The following is a 20166-nucleotide window of genomic DNA, read 5'->3' as shown; positions in this document are numbered from 1 at the left end:
CTGGGTGCGTCTTATGGTCCAAAAAATACGGTATATTCCAAAGAGAATATAAATTGCACTATTTTAGCCTACATGCATTATATTTAAAGGTGTGAAGGCCTTAAAAACCCATTGGTATTTGGCAAAATATCTATTGGAAAAATCCCATTGCCTTCTTTGTAGAAAATACTAAGAATAAGTATTATACACTTTTATTCTCTTCAAAATTAAAAAGAATAATGTTCTCCTCATAACTTCAAAATCCATATAAGAAATTTTGTACTTTAGAAAGTCTAATAGTCAAACATGAAGTCAATATGTGAACATGAAATAAGTTACAAAGTCATACCAGACACAGTTGGATTCCCACAATAATTACTCTGATTTGCAAGGATAGATTATTTTACAAAACACTAGTTACTGCACATTTTTCCTTTGGTATGATGTGATGGATTGCTAATCCCTTTCACATTTATGTAGTCAGGGTAACATAAAAGTGGTATAACTAAGATTTCTGTATAGGGCTAATATTTCTAACCACAATTTTTTTCCAATAGCCTAATATTTCTAACCACAATTTCATCCTATGGCCAAGCAAGAATGAATTCACACTTGAACTGGTTAAGAATGCAGAAAAAATTAATTCAGTGGATGAAAATATATGGCAGTGGTTTGGAGAACAACAAAAACAAAAATGAGTATAATATTATAACTTAAGATATCTTAGGTTATAATATTATACTCATTTTTGTTTAGATAACTCTGAAAGAGGTAAGCAACAGAAAATTTCATGGTAAGCAATAACTTAAGACTAAAGAGTCAGTTTGCTGTAGGGTTAAGCACCAGGCTAGAAACCAGGAAAACATAGCTTCTAGTACTGCCTTAGGCATGAAACCAGCTGGGTGACCCTGGGCCAGCCACTTTCTCAGTACTAGTAAGAAGGCAGTAGCAAACTACTTCTGAATATCTTGCCAAGAATACACAGAGACTAGTCTAGGCAGTCATGAGGACTCAACACTGTCACCCAAATTTAAGGCTAAGTGTCAATGCTGCTAACATCGGATGTTCTTGCTTTGACAACAGATGGAAAGCTTTTAGAGTTAGATGATGCTGAGAGGGGGGATGTGGATGAGAGTCCAGTTAGTCATAACAACAATAACTCAGCCATGGGAATCAAGGTTATTGCGCCCAGAACTGATATAAGATTTGGTGGGCTGGAGAGCTGGGGAGAAAGCCCAAGCTTCAAGCTAATTGGGGAATGTGATTTGTAACTGTTAATTGGAGGAGGGAATTGTGTTTTGCTACTTTGTGCCCAGGGGAGGGAAATTCAGTTTTTGGCTTTAACTATGTAGTGCCGATACTTTGTTTTTAGAATAAAAGATTCTTTAAGGTAAACCTGCCTCCAGAAGTGGTGAATGCTCCAACACTGGAAGTTTTTAGGAAGAAACTGGACAGCCATTTGCCTGAAATGGTATAGGGTTTCCTGCCTGAGCAGGGGGTTGGACTAGATGACCTCCAAGGATCCTTCCAACTAATTATTATTATTATTATTATTATTATTATTATTATTATTATTATTATTATTATTATTATTATTATTATTATTTATTATTATTATTATTTATTATTATTATTATTATTATTATTATTATTATTATTATTATTATTATTATTATTAAACAATGCCTCAAAGTTCTTTTAAAGAGTTTCATCTGTCGGAACCATGACATTAAGAATGTGTCTCTTTTTTAAGATATTAAGCAGCTAGTCAGAACCCTCTAGGATTGTGCTGGAGAAGACAGAAGACTGTGGCCAGAAGATCTTTCCCCCAGATTCAACTGGTATGCCAATTTCAGCCTTACCTGGAACAGAAGGAATCTGGAATGACTTGTGACCTCATCACCACTTGGCTGAACTAGTGCCATGTGCTGTATAAGGACCTGCCTTGTACGGTGGCCACCACAAAGGACCTAAGTAGGTCCTTTGGCTGATCTAAACACCACAAAGGACCTAAGTAGGTCGCTTTGCTGACCTAAACAATGATTGATTTTGATGAGAACTTGTTAGGAAACAAAAGCAAACTAGCCCTTTTGTTATAGCCATGTGTCATGCCTACATTGGTTACTAGTCAACTTCCAGATACAATTCCCCCATGGTTATCTGCTATAAAGCCCTTCATAGTATGGGGTCTGGCTTTTGCAAGACCATTTGTCACTGATTATTTCTTTTGGGTGAGTAAAGTCCAGGCTCTTTGTATTAAATGTTTGCAGGAGTAAGAAGGAATGCTTTCTCTGTTGTGGCCCAAGCCTACTGAACAACATCCCTAGAGATACATATGGCCTCTACTTTTCAAATGTTCAACAAGTTTCTAAAGCCCTGTGACTCTATGGAGCCCAGGTCAATTTTTTTTTTTTTGGGGGGGGGGGGGGTTGGGGGCTGTCCAGGCAGTCAAGAAAGAAAGAAAGAAAGAAAGAAAGAAAGAAAGAAAGAAAGAAAGAAAGAAAGAAAGAAAGAAAGAAAGAAAGAAAGAAAGAAAGAAAGAAAGAAAGAAAGAAAGAAAGAAAGAAAGAAAGAAAGAAAGAAAGAAAGAAAGAAAGAAAGAAAGAAAGAAAGAAAGAAAGAAAGAAAGAAAGAAAGAAAGAAAGAAAGAAAGAAAGAAAGAAAGAAAGAAAGAAAGAAAGAAAGAAGACACCATTTGAGAAAAAAGAAAAACTGTATCCAGGAGAAAAGGCAAGTATGTAATTTGATAGTGTTACACCAAGCATAATTCAAATAATAATGTTTCTATACCTCAAGTGGAAAATGAAACAAAGAATGATTCGTACATGGAAAATTTAGCACATCCCTAAATTTAACCTATATATGAATTTTCCTCATGTCACACTTAGAAATGTAAACTGAGCTGAAATTCATGAAGTTTCATGAGCAGGAAATTTAGTATCCACTGGATAACAAACAAACTATATTTAGATGATCCTGAATTTTATATTAAAGATTTCTAAACAATAATCTCAGCCTCAAGAACCAGTATGGTGTAATGCAATGTTTACAAAATTGGGGTAAATTACCTAAAATTGGGTAAAAGTGGTTTTACTTTGGGTAACAATACACAAACCATTACCCATCACAAGAGGGACATTTAAATTGACTTAAAGTTTGCAGGGTGCATTAAAATATAGCTGAAAATCTCTAAGATGAAAATTGATAAAGTTACCAATGATAATTTGTTACTGTTTTTATAATACAGATAATCCTTGAGTTGCATCCGTTCACTCAGCGACCATTCAAAGTTATGAAGGTGCTTACAACCTATCCTTGAATGATATGACTTTCTGATAAGCAATTTTGAGTGATGAAGGAGAAAATTTGGGAAGCACTGATGTAATTGCTAAGGCACTGGGCAAGACACTCGGAGTCCCCAAGTTCTACCTTAGGCACAAGGTCAGCTTCGGCTAATCACTCCCTGAGACCTAGGAAGACAACAGCAGGCCATTCCTAAAAGCAATCATCATGATCTTCATCATCCAGTCTAAATTTTAGGTCACAGTGCACCCAACTATGATATAATTAAAACTTGGAACAGCTTACATTCTGCAATACTTTTAACACCATCAAATAACATCTGCTTATCCTAGGTCCTTGGGAAGGAATTGATAGGTAGATAAAAATGCCAAACCTACTCTAAACTTCTGGCTGACTGCAACCAACAATAATGTCAGTCATGATCTGAATATATCCTTTCCAACACTGTGATGGAAATAGTACACTATATTGAATAAAGTATTTCAGAATGAAGGAATGGAAATAACTACCAGGTTGGACATCTTCATTGACTAAGATGAGCCAGTTAAAATTTTATTATTCTTGAGTCAGGATTCCCATTTTAATAATTGTCATGACTGCATGATAGAACTGAATAAGGCAGGTGCCAAAATGAGCACAGCAAAAGTTACTCAACACGTTATCTATTACTTCTCTCTCACAAAATCCAACTTTTTAACAAATGGCACTATTAAAACTATTAACTTAATCAAGGCATTATTCTTTTAATTAAGTGGATATAATACAATTTGGCATGTTCTGAAAAGAAAAATACCTTGTTGCATCTGTGGGTGAGGCGTGTAACTTGGAGGATGTGAATATGGCAAATATCCTGCAGGGCTCTGAGGAGCATATGGACTAGGCACTGGACTGTTTTGTGGTGCCATGAATCTATTACCAGAACTTGACTGTGGTGGCACAAATCGACTGCAAATAAAATCCAAAGAAATAATGTAAGAGCACTGATATAAACATAATGTCTCTCTAATTATTTAATTACTATATTACTTTTTATTACTTTGTTAAATTTCTACACTGTTCATCTCATCTACAAGGAGCAGTTTATAACACAGAACAATATAAACACATGAGTAAAAAAATAGATTAAAAACAGTGTTAAGGACAAAATTAAAACTTACAAGTTAAAATATGAAAAAGCTAGATTGTTGACAAGGCAGATGGAGTACCCACAAGTCACCAACCATTTCCTGGGTTGCATCATACTTAGACCTCCATGCTGATGGGAAGAGCCAGGTCTTTACACTCTTCCAGAAAACTCAAAAGGATGAAGACTGGCCTCATCTCTGAGGATAAACTATTTCAAAGGCAAGGGCAATAGCAGAGAAGGTCCTTCTTCTAGATCCCGCCAGTTGAAATTCCTCTACCAACAAAATACGCAGCATTCTTTCCCTGTTTGACTGGGTGGCACAAGTCGATATAACTGGGAATATTAGCTTGAATTTGGAATAGCAAAAGGCTTTCTCAGCTCATAGAATGCTGATCAGCAAAAGCAGACAAAAATTTTATTATTTTAAAATAACACATACTGAAATATCTCATTATTTAGGATTAATTTTGTTGCCTCCAAAGAAGGTGATCCCAATTCAGAATTTTTATTATATGAAAATCCTTTGTCAAGACCATATTGTACTTATCTTAAATTTTATGACAGCATTTATCTTTAAACATCATATTTCAATTGTACTGTGATTCAACATCACACATGATACAAGGAGTCATTTCCTTGTATTTCTGTAACTCTTCTTGATTCTCTGAATCCAAGCCACCATTTATCAATATTCTCATCCTTGGTAAATTAGTCAAACAATATGAACAACAGAGAACTAAACAACAAAGCAATTTAGTGATAGAAATATGTAGCATTTTAATTTATAAGATCACATTGTTGTACCACAATTATTTGCACACTTCAGAACAGAATGTAAAACAGGAAATCCAATGTCAGTATGAATCCAAATTTACTCACTAATATTGGTTATGAACCTTTCTGGAGTGTATAGAGAAAACAGGCATAATAGTTAAATTGTTAAGCTTGCAGAAATTTTCTGTCTAGAAAACTGCATTTCTGCTTGATCGTAAAATGCATTACTTCTTTTTTAAAAACTTTCAACTCTAGCATATTCCCTATTCTGGTTTCTCTTTTACTAGTAAATGCATTTATATAACTCTAATAACACGTTACAAATACTTGTCATTGATAAATCAATCTGACATGCACATTTTACAGATTGAATGGAATAAGTAATGAGATCCCACTGACTGAATAGTGGGAAACTTAATGTGGGTATAAATTTCAGTAACTAATAGAGTCTACTTTATTTTTTAAAAGATCAGACTTAGGACCTATTGCATTTTGTAAAAGAAAAAAAGTGTATAAATCATTTTGCTGCTGGCAATCCAATGAAGGTACACTTCAAAAATATTTTTTAAAAAAATATCCTACAGTTATTATATTCTGGGAAGAATTAAATTATTAATTTAACTTTCATACTAATAATTTTGGACAATCATTTTTAATTACATACCTATCACAGGGACAAAGCTGAACAACAACAAAAAATTCTCTGTGCCATCATTATTACTAAGAGATTAGTCTTTCAACATTTAAAAGATAAAGTGTATGGTTCTAATTACTCAGGGGTTTCAAGCCTGATAACACATATGATTTATAATCAGGTTACTTACAAATATAGATTATGTATGGACAATCACAAAGAAATCTGATAATCCTTTATTGATACTATTGTGTAACTCCTCATATGCATAGGTGTGTTTGTGTATAAAGCTTTCTATCTCTAAACAATGATGATTTATAGGTAGTCCTCATTGTACGACTGCAATTGAGCTTCAAATTTATGTTGCTAAGTAAGAAATTTGTTAAGTGAATTTTGTCCCATTTTACAACTTTTCTTGCCACATTTGTTAAGTGAACACTGCAATTGTTAAATTAGCAACACGGTTAAGAGAATCTGGCTTTTCCATTGACTTTGCTTGCCAGAAGGTTGCAAAAGGTGATCACGTGACCACAGGACACTGCAACCATCATAAATATGAACCAGTTACTAAGCATCCGAATGTAAAACACGTGACCATGGGGATGCTGCCACAGTCGTAAGTGTGAAAAATGGTCGTAAGTCACTTTTTACAGTGCCATTGTAACTTTGAATGGTCACTAAGCGAATTATTGTAAGTTGAGGACTACATGTACTTTTTTCCACTATTATTCTTTTTTTCTATCATATAAAGGCAAAGCTTTAAAAATGCTAGAAATGTAATATTTTCCCTGCATTGCTAAAAGTATTGAAGGTCCATCCCAATTATTGTATCATGGTTTTAGGGAAGTATAAATCAAATCAAAACAAATTAAATATTTTTGTTAGAGACCCAAAGAATCATACTTCAAAATCTGAAAACATGATAAGTTGTATACCTTGAAGGACTATGAGAGATAGTGGTTTGTTGATAATTGGAAGATGCAGGACTACCATGCATGGAATTCTGAGAAAGTTTGTACTGTGGCATCATCATTCCTAAAAAAAAAGAAGAAGAATGTTCTGAATTATCTCCCAATTTGCTAGCTTTTTAACACAATTTAAATATAATTATGCAAAAATTGGTGCAAGTATGGTCAGCACGTACAATGACAGCAGACCAAATTCTTATGAACATACAGGATCATACATACATAATTCTAGCAACTGCATGACTCATTTTCTACAATATGTATCTCTCCTCTAGGATACCCATAGTATACTATCAGAATTTTGAAAGAGAATTCTTAAAATTCTTTTTTTCCAAATAGCAAGGAATTACAGAAATAGACTAGTGGATCTATCTGTCCATTTAAGTTTATTTTATACATATATATCTTGTGTGTGTGTGTGTGTGTGTGTGCGTGCGCGCGCTATATATGTATGTACTATGTATGTACTATATATACTATATATGTGTGTGTGTGTGTACTATGTGATATATATATATATATATGGAGAGAGAAAGAGAGACATACATATATAAACTTTAAGAAAGAAAAAAACTAATAGAAATTAATATAGGGTGAGAAAAAGAAAAAAAGAAATCAAAGAGTTAAAAGAAAAATATACACAGAAGTAGCTTTTGATTTTCTTTACAGCAGTTATAATACAATTATAAAGTTATATCTTGCTCTATGATTACAACATAACTATTTTTTGTATAATCTATTCAGTCTAATAATCAAAACCATAACTCATAAGTTCATGTTTTTCTGTTTCTTGCAAAAAAAAAAATCTAAAGGACTTCCAGTCAGCAATATGTGTAGATATTGTATTTTCCATTCCTCCGTTATGAGTAGTACTCAATCTTTCCATCTCTGTGCTTTCCATTTAGTTTTCACAATAAGCCATAGTTAAATATGCTATATACTATCTATATACTATTAAAACTCTCATGTCCATAAACTTTAACTGGGTGAAGCAGTATATTACAGACCAAAACATTTTGAACCAAGGTACCTCAAATGGGCTAATTTATCCATCTGAAATACCTTACCCAAAATCTGGGAGCCGTGACTCCCACTGAATTGAAATTTAGCAAATTTTATAAAACATATTGACATAAAAATTACCAGAAAGCATTCTACGACATAATATAAAATATCACATAATATTTCATGTGGACATCTCCTGATGTTTAATATGGGCTACTTTCAAGGCAGATACATCTCTACTGCTAAGCTTGTAAGCCGCCCTGAGTCTTCGGAGAAGGGCGGGATATAAATGGAATTAATAAAAAAAAATATCTCCCTGAATTTTTAGGAACTCTTCCAGTGAAGGCAGTACATTAGAACTGCTACAATTGTTGAAGGTGCTAAGGAATCAGGTAAAGAAATATCTCTGAACCTATGGGTCATAGGTTATTTAAATGTAGATTTCAACATTTAAGTCCATGCAAAAGTGACTTTTTCTAGGAGTAGTACAATATTATTCTGCTATTAGTCTGAATAAGATTTTTCCCCCAAAAAAATCCTAGACTGAAATGGCTAGGACACACATCTCATGTATTATAAACCAACACATTTGAAATTATATCTAAAATTCATTCATGCTATCACAATAGAAAGGCAACAAAGTTGACTGTTATTTTCTTTAGAAAATATAGTGAAATGAATAAAAACTCTCACCACTTTGTACCCCGTATCTGTTCTGCATACTTTTTTCCCTGAAAACATTAGGATTCCTTGCCAGGACAGCCTGCAGCAAGATTGGTATATCTCCCTCTGGATCATCACTGCCAAGGTTATCTTTCAATTCTCTGATGTAAGATACAGAAAACAAAAGTTATAGGAACCCATGAGTATATTATCAAGCATGCAAGCTATGAATTAGGACACTCATAAAAGATAATTAATGTGCAGGGACTACAAAGTGCATTTTTCTGAGATAGAAATGGTTTCTTCTCCTTCATGGTCTATAGCATGAAATAAAATATACAGGAGCCTGGAATTTTGGTCACAAATTGTTGCAGTCATAAGTTGGGACATTATCAGACCAGACATGGTTTTGCGGCCATTTCTACCACCGTGATAAAATGAATCTCCACAGTCGTTAGGCAAACAGTGTGATAGTTAAGCAAATCCATTCTCCCAAATTGGTGATTTTTGCTGGAAACTAACAAAAAATTTGCAAATTGTGGATACGTGACCACGAAACACTGCAACTGTCATAAATGTGAGCTGGTTGCCAAGCACCACAATGTTAAAACATTGAGGACAGATCATAAATAGTTTATTTTAAGTCACTTGTAACTTTGAACGGTCATAAGTTGAGAAATCCCTATATTTAAATTATCTGCAATAGAGCACAGTTGCTTTCATCTTTCATACAGCAGGTTCTCAAACTTGAAGCAGCAGTCTCACCATTATTAACTCTCCGGTTAATTAAACACTTGATAAAGAAATAATATTGCTACTCTTAATTTTCCATTATTCTAAAAATTGTATCTGTTAAAAATAGCATTTAATAACACACATCTATAAGATAAAGATTGACTAATTTGTTTAAAAATGTAATTTCACAATTTTTAAAAGAGCAATGATGATTTTTTTCAACTAATCTATAAATAACTACCATATTTACAAGATTAGAATTTTTACAACTAAGTAAGATTGACTGTCCATATTTCGGTGTTTTTAACACACTGATTGTGTTACCTTTCTGCATCAGCCTTACCCACTGGGAATTTATGTATTAAACTAATATGCTTTGAAAAATACTTACAAAGGCCATGTTTGGGGGGGGGAAAACACTTCTGGCCATTGACAATGAAGCAGTGAGGTTCTACAGGGTTCCATTCTTTTTCACTACTGTTTTAACATCTATATAAAGCTTTTGAGGGAGTTATAAGGAGTTAGAATTGAGATACGGTAATAGTTGATGCCACTCATCTCTAATCAACATCATTTGAATCATTGAAAACTGAAAAGCCCTTTGACTAGTGTCTGAACGCTATGGTGGACTGGATGAGGCTCCAAAAACCATTAGGCAGGACTGCAGAGACTCGCAGAGAAAGTTTTATCCTGGCATTATGAATACTGTTCTTTCTTGACAAGCTTTATTCTTCCTCTGAAGGATAGGTGTATAATCTGTATTGATCCCAGATCAGGGATAGCAATATTTTTGGCTTAGGGGAACGGGTAAAAGTTTGAGTGTTTTGGTTTTTTTAAAAGAAAAAAGGAAAAAAATGTTCTGATTTAGAGGTCTCCAAAAGGCATAGGTGAGATAAAATTATTGCCTAGAAACTCAGGAACCCCATGCTTAGCAGTTGACCTTTGAATTTTAGTGTTTTGTTTTTTAAAGGGCCCTGGGCAACTTACTGAAAATAATTTGGTTACATTTGCATCTATTCCACTTGAAGAGTGGAATAAAATGACAGAAAACATTATCACTAGAAACCAAATTTAAACACATAGTCCGGGGCCGATATAAAAGGGACCATAGCTACATCAACCTATAGTTTTTTAACCCCCTCAAGCTATTGTTATCAATAGACATAATTACAAACTATATGGTAATTCCTGAATATAAGGATTAACTTCAGAACTGGATTACTGTAATATTCTTTTATAATAGTTCTGTATTTGAAATTGATCTAAAAGCTAATTCTGGTGCAAAATCCTACAACTAACTTACTGAGGTAACGAACTCACCAGAAACAGACAACTTTTCTGAAGGAGTTCAAGAACTACCAATTGCGTTGTATAAAATGTTATCATATTTTAGGAACTGGGTAATTAGTAGCTTTGTACTTTGTGCATTTGTCTGGGTTTCAAGAACAGCTAAGGTGTCTTCTTAGTGGTACTACATCTGCCAGGGATTTCTCTGAAGAAACCATCATTGGCAGAAGCCACAAGTGTAGAATTAAACCTATGTATTTACCCAGCTGTTAACTGAGTTGCTATATATTCTGTTAATGTTGATATTGTTGTCTGGAATAATTTTGTTCTAGTGATTCTAGCGATCTTGAGAGTCAGTTTGGTCCAATGGTTAAGGCACCAGGCTAGAAAGCAAGAGATCACAAGTACAAGTTCTGCCTTAGTCTTGAAAACCTGTTGGGTGATTTTGTGCCAGTCACTCTCTCAGCCCAACCCACTGCACAGGTTTTGTGGGGAAAATAGGAGGAAGAATATCTGTTGGATATGTTCGTGCCTTACTTGTAAAAATAATAAATAAGGGATATAAATAAATATTTTTATGTCTCTAATATGATTTTGAACTCTTTTGAAATCTACATATTTCATATTTATAAATGAATACCTTAATGTGTAGTCTATTTCACAGCCTTAAAAACTACAAATCCAACAATGTTCTGAGATCCAGCACTTCAGTATTTTTAAGTCATTATTCATACAGCAAAAGCAGAACAAAAAGATGCTGAAAATCATGAAATAGTCAGACTATTACAACACTAGTGTCGCAATCCATTACTTTGCTTAATTTGTTAGTATTTAGTTACTCATTTTTCACTAAATCACTAAGGTATACTTATTTTATTTATAGCCTTTCATTCAGGACCTCTAGGCACCACATATTAAGTGTTCTCTCCTCCTCTACTGCTCCACAACAACAGAGCTATTAACTAGACTGAACAAAAAAAAATCTTACTGGCCCAATAAAAATAAGCTTTTTGTTGAGAGTGGATTAGACCTTTTCTACATTTCTACAATCCAGCAGTATCAATAAAGTGCCTTTAATAATTCTACACACATAATAGTCAATTTGAAAACGCTGTGCTTTAAATACATACATGTGATCTGTTGACACCTGGTTGAGACTGTGTACAAGCTGTGAAACCAGATTTTCATCCCTACAAGCCAAAAGACAGTTCACCTCCTCTGCAATTCGTCCATTAAAGAGCAGGCTTTTTGTAGTTGTGGCGGGCAAAGGTGATGGAAGAGGCAGCTGATTCAAAACTGTTTAGAAAGGTTTAGAATAAAACATTACTCCATTTTAAAAAAAACAGCATTTCAGAAAATTTTTGTCCCATCTAGCATTCCTGCAGTATTAAACACTGTGATTCAGAGCCAGTAATAATATCTCTGACATTAATAACTATTGATACTTCTGATGCTCAGTCTTCTCCAAATTGATATTCTTGCTAGGAATTCCAGAAGTTGTAATTTCCAAGGTACCTAGTGAGCATCAACTTAGGGAAGCCTATTCTACTTCCATATTTCATGTTACTATTCTCTTCTTTTGCGTTTTTGTGCATAGCAATTGAGTGCCAGAAAATTATCTATTATGCATCAAGAATTGGCCAGGTATCTGTTATACTTGAATCAATGCCCTCTTGCACAGAGCTCAAAGAAATACTAAGCTGAGGCTTCTTTGCCATCCAGCACACAATTTCCACTGATCAATTTCTAAGGTTTTTATTGGATAGGGGTCAATTTAATTGCATTTTTTAACTGAAAAATTAAATAACTTCAAATTATAATATTGCCATAGGAGATAAGAATATTGTGTTATAACACAAATGCGTATTTTGCTCTGTTCTCAAATCAGGATTTTAAAAGTACAAACTACTCATTCTTCATCCAAGAAAAATAAGGTAGATATTTGGTACAGCGATAACCAAGGTATGCACAGATAAACTATACTTTATTTCTAACCATATATGCATACATATGCATGTGCACACATTTAGTTCACCTGTGCGCACACACACAATTTATTTCCAAAGATATTTTGATATAAATATAAACATACAATAGCATGCTAAGATAATTTATATTAAGTTTTAATTTTAAAAAACTTACTTAGAAAGATACTTACGATCAGTAAGACTAGCAATCCCTGCAAGAGTAGTGATGGGAACATGAGGCATATCCCCATTCATCCTGAAGTGCTTGGGATGGTGGTGCTTACACACAGATTTTAGTTCAGGTGCCAGCTAACATTACTTCCCATCTCCCACACACACTGGAATGAGAAAGAAAGACTCTTATTTGCAAAGCAAAACAAAATTTAAAGTCTAAAAAAATGTAGTAGCATAGAGTTTTATTTAATATGCAATATAAAAGAATAGTCTTTTATATTAAAGTTTATATTAAAGTTTGCATAAAGTGAGTAGTCTATATCAGGGGTGTCAAACTGCCGACCGATGGGCCAGATGTGTCATGCTGAAACCGCACCCACCCCATTGCTGGCAATGGAGAAAAAGTTGTGATACGTCGCGACACTTCAAGTGACGTTGCAAATTTGACACCCCAGGTCTATATGATCAACATAAGAAAAATAATTGGAGGAACCCTTCTGGGTACAGTGGTAAGAGAAAGTTCAATAAAGATCTGATGCAATACATTATTTTAGGTATGTTTGTATAACCAGAATCCTGTTATCTATTAGAATGACAGCAGATAACTATCTAGCAGATAATTACAATAACAGTGGTCCCAGTACTGCAAAAATAGATTTTGTATTATTTGAACCACATATAGTCAAATAAACTTTATATAGATTGACAATTTTGTCTATCTGCTAGGTTGAAAAAACTGCTCTTAAAATTTATTAAAGTGACACTCATTGATCTTGTATTTCCGGGATCTCAGAATTGATTTATTCAATAGTAAAAGCAGTTGTTCTTCAGAATAAGTTTCTGTAACAAAGAACACACAAAATAATACTTCTATAATAATAAAACAGATTAAATGTATACCCAATACATGATGTGTGAACTTCTTCATCAACATATTTTGCAGTTAAATTGGATTGTATGGTCCAATTCATGGTCCCTACATTGACTTCCTGATGGATAGATTTGGTCTCTCGGCATGAGTGAAGCAAGGCAAAATCACTGAACACAATGACAGAAGCACTACAGAAATATGGTTGTAGTTGATGTCAAGTAATTTGTGGATTAGATATTCTAGTTATTAAAACACTGTAAAACAAATGCTACTCAATGCATTGGAATAAAGCTCATATGCATAGGAACCCTTTGAGAGTTAGTATCAACCTGATGAACCTTGCTGAATTCTTTCAAAGAGCTCAGAATATTATGTAAGGTATTTTTTCATAATTAATCTGAGTTAATCTGTGTTGAAATATGATAACTGTTTGAATATCCAAGCTGACCATCTAATTTATATAACCAGTTGATCTAAGGAGAATGTGTCTGAACTTCAGGGACTACTTATGTAGCTCCCATTTCTACTCTTAATTCGACTATAGAGGTTATCCAGATAATAATGAACTTCCTATGAGACTAACCTGAAAGCCTAAGAAAGTATGTAATATCTGGGTAAATTACTTACATAAACTGGCTTGTTAATACATAGCCCTGTGCTATTCCGTGAGTATTCAAAGTTACAATGGTGTGCTGAAAAAAATGGACTAACGATCAATCCTCGCACTTACAACTATTGTAGCTCCCCGAGTCAAATGATCAAATTTTGGGTGCTTAGCAACCAGCTTGCATTTATGGACATGGCAGCATCCTGTGGCCAATGACTGTGTAAACTGTCTCTGCTTCAACTCTTTCCATTTGCCTATATACTCCCATCTCTGCCCTCTTTTGGCATCCTGCACAACCTAACTTGAGATGAAGAAGCTGGTGTCTCCCACAATTACCCACTACTATTGCCACACCCCACTACCACCTCCAGCTGATCCTTCACTGTCTTCTTTGCCTTGCCTTGCCTCCCCTCTGCTGGGCTCACTGACATTGGCCAGCCTTAAAGTCCATTGCATGCGAACTCTGTTGACCTAGCCACCACTGAAATCTCCCTACCATGGAAAGTCTCCACTTTGCTGCCTGATGGTGGGTGAGATGGTGGACAAGGCAAGCTCACTGATATAGCCCCAGATTCCATGCTGTGGAATCTGGGGCTATATTAAATGCAAGAGCTACTGCCTATTAAGAAAAAATAATATCTTCTAATTAAGCCTAAAAAGTCTAAGAAATGTTTGAATACTATAGAATCACCAAATATATTCAGTTAAAAAGAGTTTTTACACTTTAGCATTCATTTACTAAACTCTAAATAAACTCTGTATATTTAGATCTGCGACCAATTCTAGCTTAGGAAAATATAATCACTTTCATTTTCGCCATTTCACCTTAGAAGTCTAAGAATCACTTTTGTATGACATAATGATTACAATTTGTTTAATGGTTCTATTGGTGCTTTTGAAGCATAGCCAATCCATTCTAGATACGAAAAAAAGCAAACAAAAGATTGATAATACATTAACTTGTAAATCATTATTATTGGTCTATTTTAAGGCTGACTTTAAAAAACAATTTCAGTTCAAAAATACAGATTGTCCTTGCTTACTTAACTAGTGCCCTAGCGATTGTAAGTTACAACACTGCTGAAAAAAATAACTTTATGACCAGCTCTCACATTTACAATCATTACATCTTTGTGGTCATGTGATCAAAATTCAGCTGCTTTGCAAATGGCAGGCATTTACAAGCATCTCATCTTGCAATCACATGATTGCTGCTTCACAATTGGCTACCCACAAGCAAAGTAAATGGATCCAGTAGTAAAATAACAAGTTACATCATGTGATATCTGACTTAACAGCTATGAGTGGATTAGTTAATGGATGCAGCAGAAGTGAGGTGCTAAATCTGTCATAATCATGTGATAGCTATCTTAAAAACTGTATCACTTAGCGATGGAGCTGTCGATCCCAAATGTGGTTGTTAAGTGGGGACTACCTGTACAATAATGTAGCCTATATTAATATAGGTTACATATATTAAACACATTAAAATATTAGAAGATGATGTAATAAAAAGTTGATGACTACTACTTTGTTCTTGATAAATTTTCCTGGTAGGAAGCCATTATTACATTGGTATCCTGCTTTCCTTGGGGAACAAAAAGTGTCATACACAGTGGTGCCTTCTCATTTTATCCGCATATTAACATTCTTATGTTGATGAACAATGCTAGGCTGAATGATCATCAACAACGAAATATTGCTCAGCGATTTCCATAATGGAATGGCAACTTGGTCTCAATGTAGTACCTTACCCTCCATATAACAATGGCATATTGTGAAAAAATAACTACAATAATTAAGGATTTTTAAAAGGTGAAAATATATGTGTAAAACCTGATTGTTTTCCTTGTCAGTGTAGAAATCAGGAATATGTTTTTGAGGATCAGTGAGACATTGGCTTAAATGTGCTTCAAAGTCTTTCACTATATATTTTAGAAGAAGAAACAAGTAGTATATATTTTTTTAAAAAAGGATAATGACCCAAGAAACTTGCTTAAGAATAGCAATACTAAAAATGCCCATGAACTTAATTTGTGGTAAGCTAGTGCTTAATTACTAATTTCCCATCCATTATACAAACATAACTATTACACATTCATAAGCTAACATTTGTGTATGTATATATTTGTCCACAAGAGGGCGCAGAACATACTTTCAGATAAAGTATACTTTTTGTCTGTATTTGTTATATTTTGAATTCAACAGGTGAAATGTGGAAAATACATCATACATTTGATCAAACTTTTTTTAAAGTCAGCATTAAATCAGTTTTTTAAAAAACAGTAAACAGAAGCTTAGAGTACAAAAACTCAGGGTGCATATATAAAAAAAATCTAAATTTAGTGATTGAGGTTATATAAAATCTCTCTCTCTCTCTCACACACACACACACACACAAAATATAACATTTTATACAATACATATAAAACACATATACAATCAGATTAAGTGCTAGTGGACATTCTAACACTAACCCAACATTAGCTTTTGCATTTCAATTTTTTTAATGAAGAATAAATGTAGTTAATTGTTTCCTACCTCCATTAGGCTACACTGCCAATTCTGTTATTTAAACACAAAATGTTCAGAACTTTATAATGGAAATTTCAATAAAATAGGAAACACATATACTTAAATATTTTGTACGTTACTGAAAAGTAATAATCTGCTTTGCGATCCTGCTAATGCAAAAAAGCAAGGATAAAAACCTTATTGAATGCATTTGGGTTAATATAAAAGGAAAAAGGAATGACATTGCCACAGGTGTATACTGTAGACCACCCAACCAACCAGAGAAAAGATATGAACTTTGTGCTAATCAGTTAGCTTAGGTGTGCAAGAAGGATGCTACAATAGTAATTGGTGGTTTGAATTATGCTGACAAACACTCTGCATCACTGGGAGATCAAACAGATTCTTCATGAATCTAGAAGACAACTTTGTCACCCAAAAGATAGAGAGAACTAGAGGGTCAACTATATTGAACTTAATTTAACCTTTACTAACAGAGATGAAATGATATAAAGGGTTGAAGTTGCAGGAACTTTGGGGGACAGTGACCATATCATACTGGAATTCAACATAATGCAGGCACATGTCAAACCAGTGTCTTAGACTTTAAGAGAGCTGATTTCAACAAACTTAGAAAGTACTCCATGGATACTATTGTAATAAAAACAAACAATATGTAATTAATGTGTATTTTCCACTTTAAAGTGCATTTTCCACATTAATGTTATCATTTTTAATGTACATTGTCTGCTTAACACTTAATACACTTAGACAATTAAGCAGGAAAACCTGATAAGTGGATAAAATGACAAATATAGTCTAAATATTTGGCTGATTGTGTGATGAATCATGATAATAATTGAAGTACATCAGATGGTTGAAGAAAAAAGAGCAATGGAAGTACAGGTACTCCTCGATTTATGATCACAACTGAGTCCAAAATTTCTGTTGTTAAGTGAGACATTGTTAAGTGAGGTTTGCCTCATTTTATGACCTTTCTTGCCACAGTTAAGTGAATCACTGAAGCTGGTAAGTTAGTAACCCGGTTGTTAAGTGAATCTGACTTCCCCATTGACTTTTCTTGTGTGGAGGTCACAAAAGATGATCACATGACCTCGGGACACAGCAACATCATAAATATGAACCAGCTGCCAAGCATCTGAATTTTGATCACATGATCATGGGGATGCTGCAAAACTGACAACTGAAAAACGGTCATAAGTCCCTTTTTTCAGCGCCGTTGTAACTTTGAATGGTCACTAAAAGAACTGTTGTAAGTTGAGGAACATCTGTATATCTAAAGGATAGGGAAGAAGATGCAATATACCAGGAAGGCCTATTGAGTACTGGAGACACCAAACTGATCTACAAGAATGACCAAATGAAGAATAGAAAATAGGCATGGGAAAACAAAGCATAACATGGCCAGTACATTAAAAAATAGCAGGAAAAATAAATTTTTAAGAGCAGGAAAGTTGAAGAAAGAGACAAAATGGCTAATTCTGGCTGTCCAAGACCAAGCCTTAGGAACAAATGCATATAAAGTCAGGACTGAGAAGACGGAAACAGATAGTAAATGCTGTCTCTGCAAAGAAGCTGAAGATACAATGTATCATCTAGTTAGCACCTGTAAGTCACATATCACCTGTGGAGATGGTTACCAGCATCAAATTCCTGGGTGTGCAGTTAACGAGTAGGCTGGCGTGGTCGCTCAACAGTGAGACATTGGTGAAGTGGGCACAGCAGTGCCTGTATTTTCTGAATCGCCTGAGAAAAGCACATCTTCCTTCTCCTGTCCTTACCACTTTCTAAAGAGGGACAATCCTGTCATATAGCATTACAGTCTGGTTTGGAAGCATCACTGCTTCAGACAGGAAGGCGGTGCAGAGAGTGGTGAGGATGGCTGAAAAGATCATTGGCAGTTCCCTCCCTCCCATCCAGGACATAGCACAGAAACGTTGCTTGAGCAGGGTCCGTAAGATTATCTGGGACACTAAACAATCTCTTCACAACCTGTTTTCCCTGTTACCTTCTGGGAGGAGGCTTCGTGGCATCCGAAGCAGAACATCCAGATTCAGTTATAGTTTCGTTTCGTACAGTATTAACCTTGTGAACTTTAAAGCTTCCTCTTTCTGTTATGTATTCAAGATGGACAGTGATTAATATTTGTTATTTATATGTAAGGGTGTAGGTTTATACATATGTTGTATGTAGCATGTTTAAATGTGTGTTATGTATGTGTACACTTCGAGAGCAAGCAACCAAATTTCATTTTCACTGTGTGTCAATGTGCCCACAGTAAAAAATGACAATAAAGATTATCTATCTTATCTATCTAGCAGCTGCAATAAGATTGCAAAGACTGATTACAAACAACGGCATGGTAGCAACAAAGGTGCACTGGAAGACCTGCAAGAAACACCATATGTCTGCAAGAAAGAACTGGGACCATAAAATTGGTAAGTTATTATATTGAGGGAAGACATATATTAATTTGTCTTTGGTGCAAGACTTAATATTTTTCAACATCCATATTCTTTTCAACCACTGTATATGGAAATTGACAAATGGCCCACAGAAATGGATTCTCTATGCTGTTCTGATTCCTGGCCCCAATTATATACCAAATTGATGACTTTATATTACTTGAAGTCTATGAACAAGTTGCATTCAGACATAGATTATGTATAAATTACTACAATGTAGGAAGGTCATCCTTTATTGAAATTATTGTGTAGAATCTGATATACATGCATGAAAAGTCCTTATATATATACTGCTCAAAAAAATAAAGGGAACACAAGATAAGACATCCTACTATTAAATACAGTACATTGTGTTGTTTAAGTGTTCCCTTTACTTTTTTGAGCAGTATATTATTTTGTTATTTTTTTGCTTCTTTTTATTTCCTTATTGCTTCTTCTATTTACGGTAATTAAAAGCATTACATCCTGTGCTACTTTCAACAGAAGCATGAAAGACAGCATGCTATTGGTAATATTACTTTCACAAATTAATCCGATACAAATTTCCAAAATAAACATAGTAACCATTTTGGTTTCATACCGTAATCTAAAATATCAAATGGGATTGCTTCCAAGTTATTCAAATGAGAAGAGAGGTAGATAATGATCTACTGGTAAATCTCTGAGTGATTTACAGCATATCAGCAAATGCTTCTGACTTGTTAACCGTGGCAATCATGCAGTGTAATATATATTTACTTATGAGTCCCACTTTCCTTACCATTATTGTCATTTAAATCAGTGTATGATGTTAATTAATTGTTAAACTTTAAATATTTGGAAGAAAATCAGGACAGATTTTCAAGAGGCTAGACAGCAAGATCTGTACTAGTACTAAAAATAAATCCCCAATCTGAGTATAGTGAATTCATGGATCATATATGCACCCATTAGTCAGTAATCTGCAGCTGGTTCCAATTCATATACTCTAGGGTTGCAATATAGATACAATGATTTTAAACTTTGCCTATGAAAAATCTAATAAAGGATTTAATACTTCTGGGAATATGCTAGCAAAAGAACATACTGCGCGC

The 20166-nt window shown here is 34.3% G+C and overlaps 1 protein-coding gene across 2 annotated transcripts in view; it reads right to left on the bottom strand.

Moving 5' to 3' along the window:
* Window positions 1-20166, bottom strand: part of NIPBL (NIPBL cohesin loading factor) — a 153999-nt gene that overhangs the window by 85959 nt on the left and 47874 nt on the right. For both annotated transcript variants that reach the window (XM_081320531.1, XM_081320530.1), the window contains exons 2-6: window positions 12633-12779; window positions 11605-11770; window positions 8483-8613; window positions 6752-6851; window positions 4076-4227 (exon numbers count right to left, since the gene is read on the bottom strand). In XM_081320531.1, coding sequence (XP_081176657.1) covers window positions 4076-4227; window positions 6752-6851; window positions 8483-8613; window positions 11605-11770; window positions 12633-12696 — 613 coding nt within the window. In that variant the 5' untranslated portion in view covers window positions 12697-12779. The remainder of the gene's footprint in view (window positions 1-4075; window positions 4228-6751; window positions 6852-8482; window positions 8614-11604; window positions 11771-12632; window positions 12780-20166) is intronic.

This window comes from Vipera berus (assembly GCF_964194415.1).
Source record: "Vipera berus genome assembly, chromosome: 2".
In the NCBI taxonomy this organism is placed as follows: Eukaryota; Metazoa; Chordata; class Lepidosauria; order Squamata; family Viperidae; genus Vipera; species Vipera berus.
This window is presented reverse-complemented; position numbering and strand designations above follow the sequence as displayed.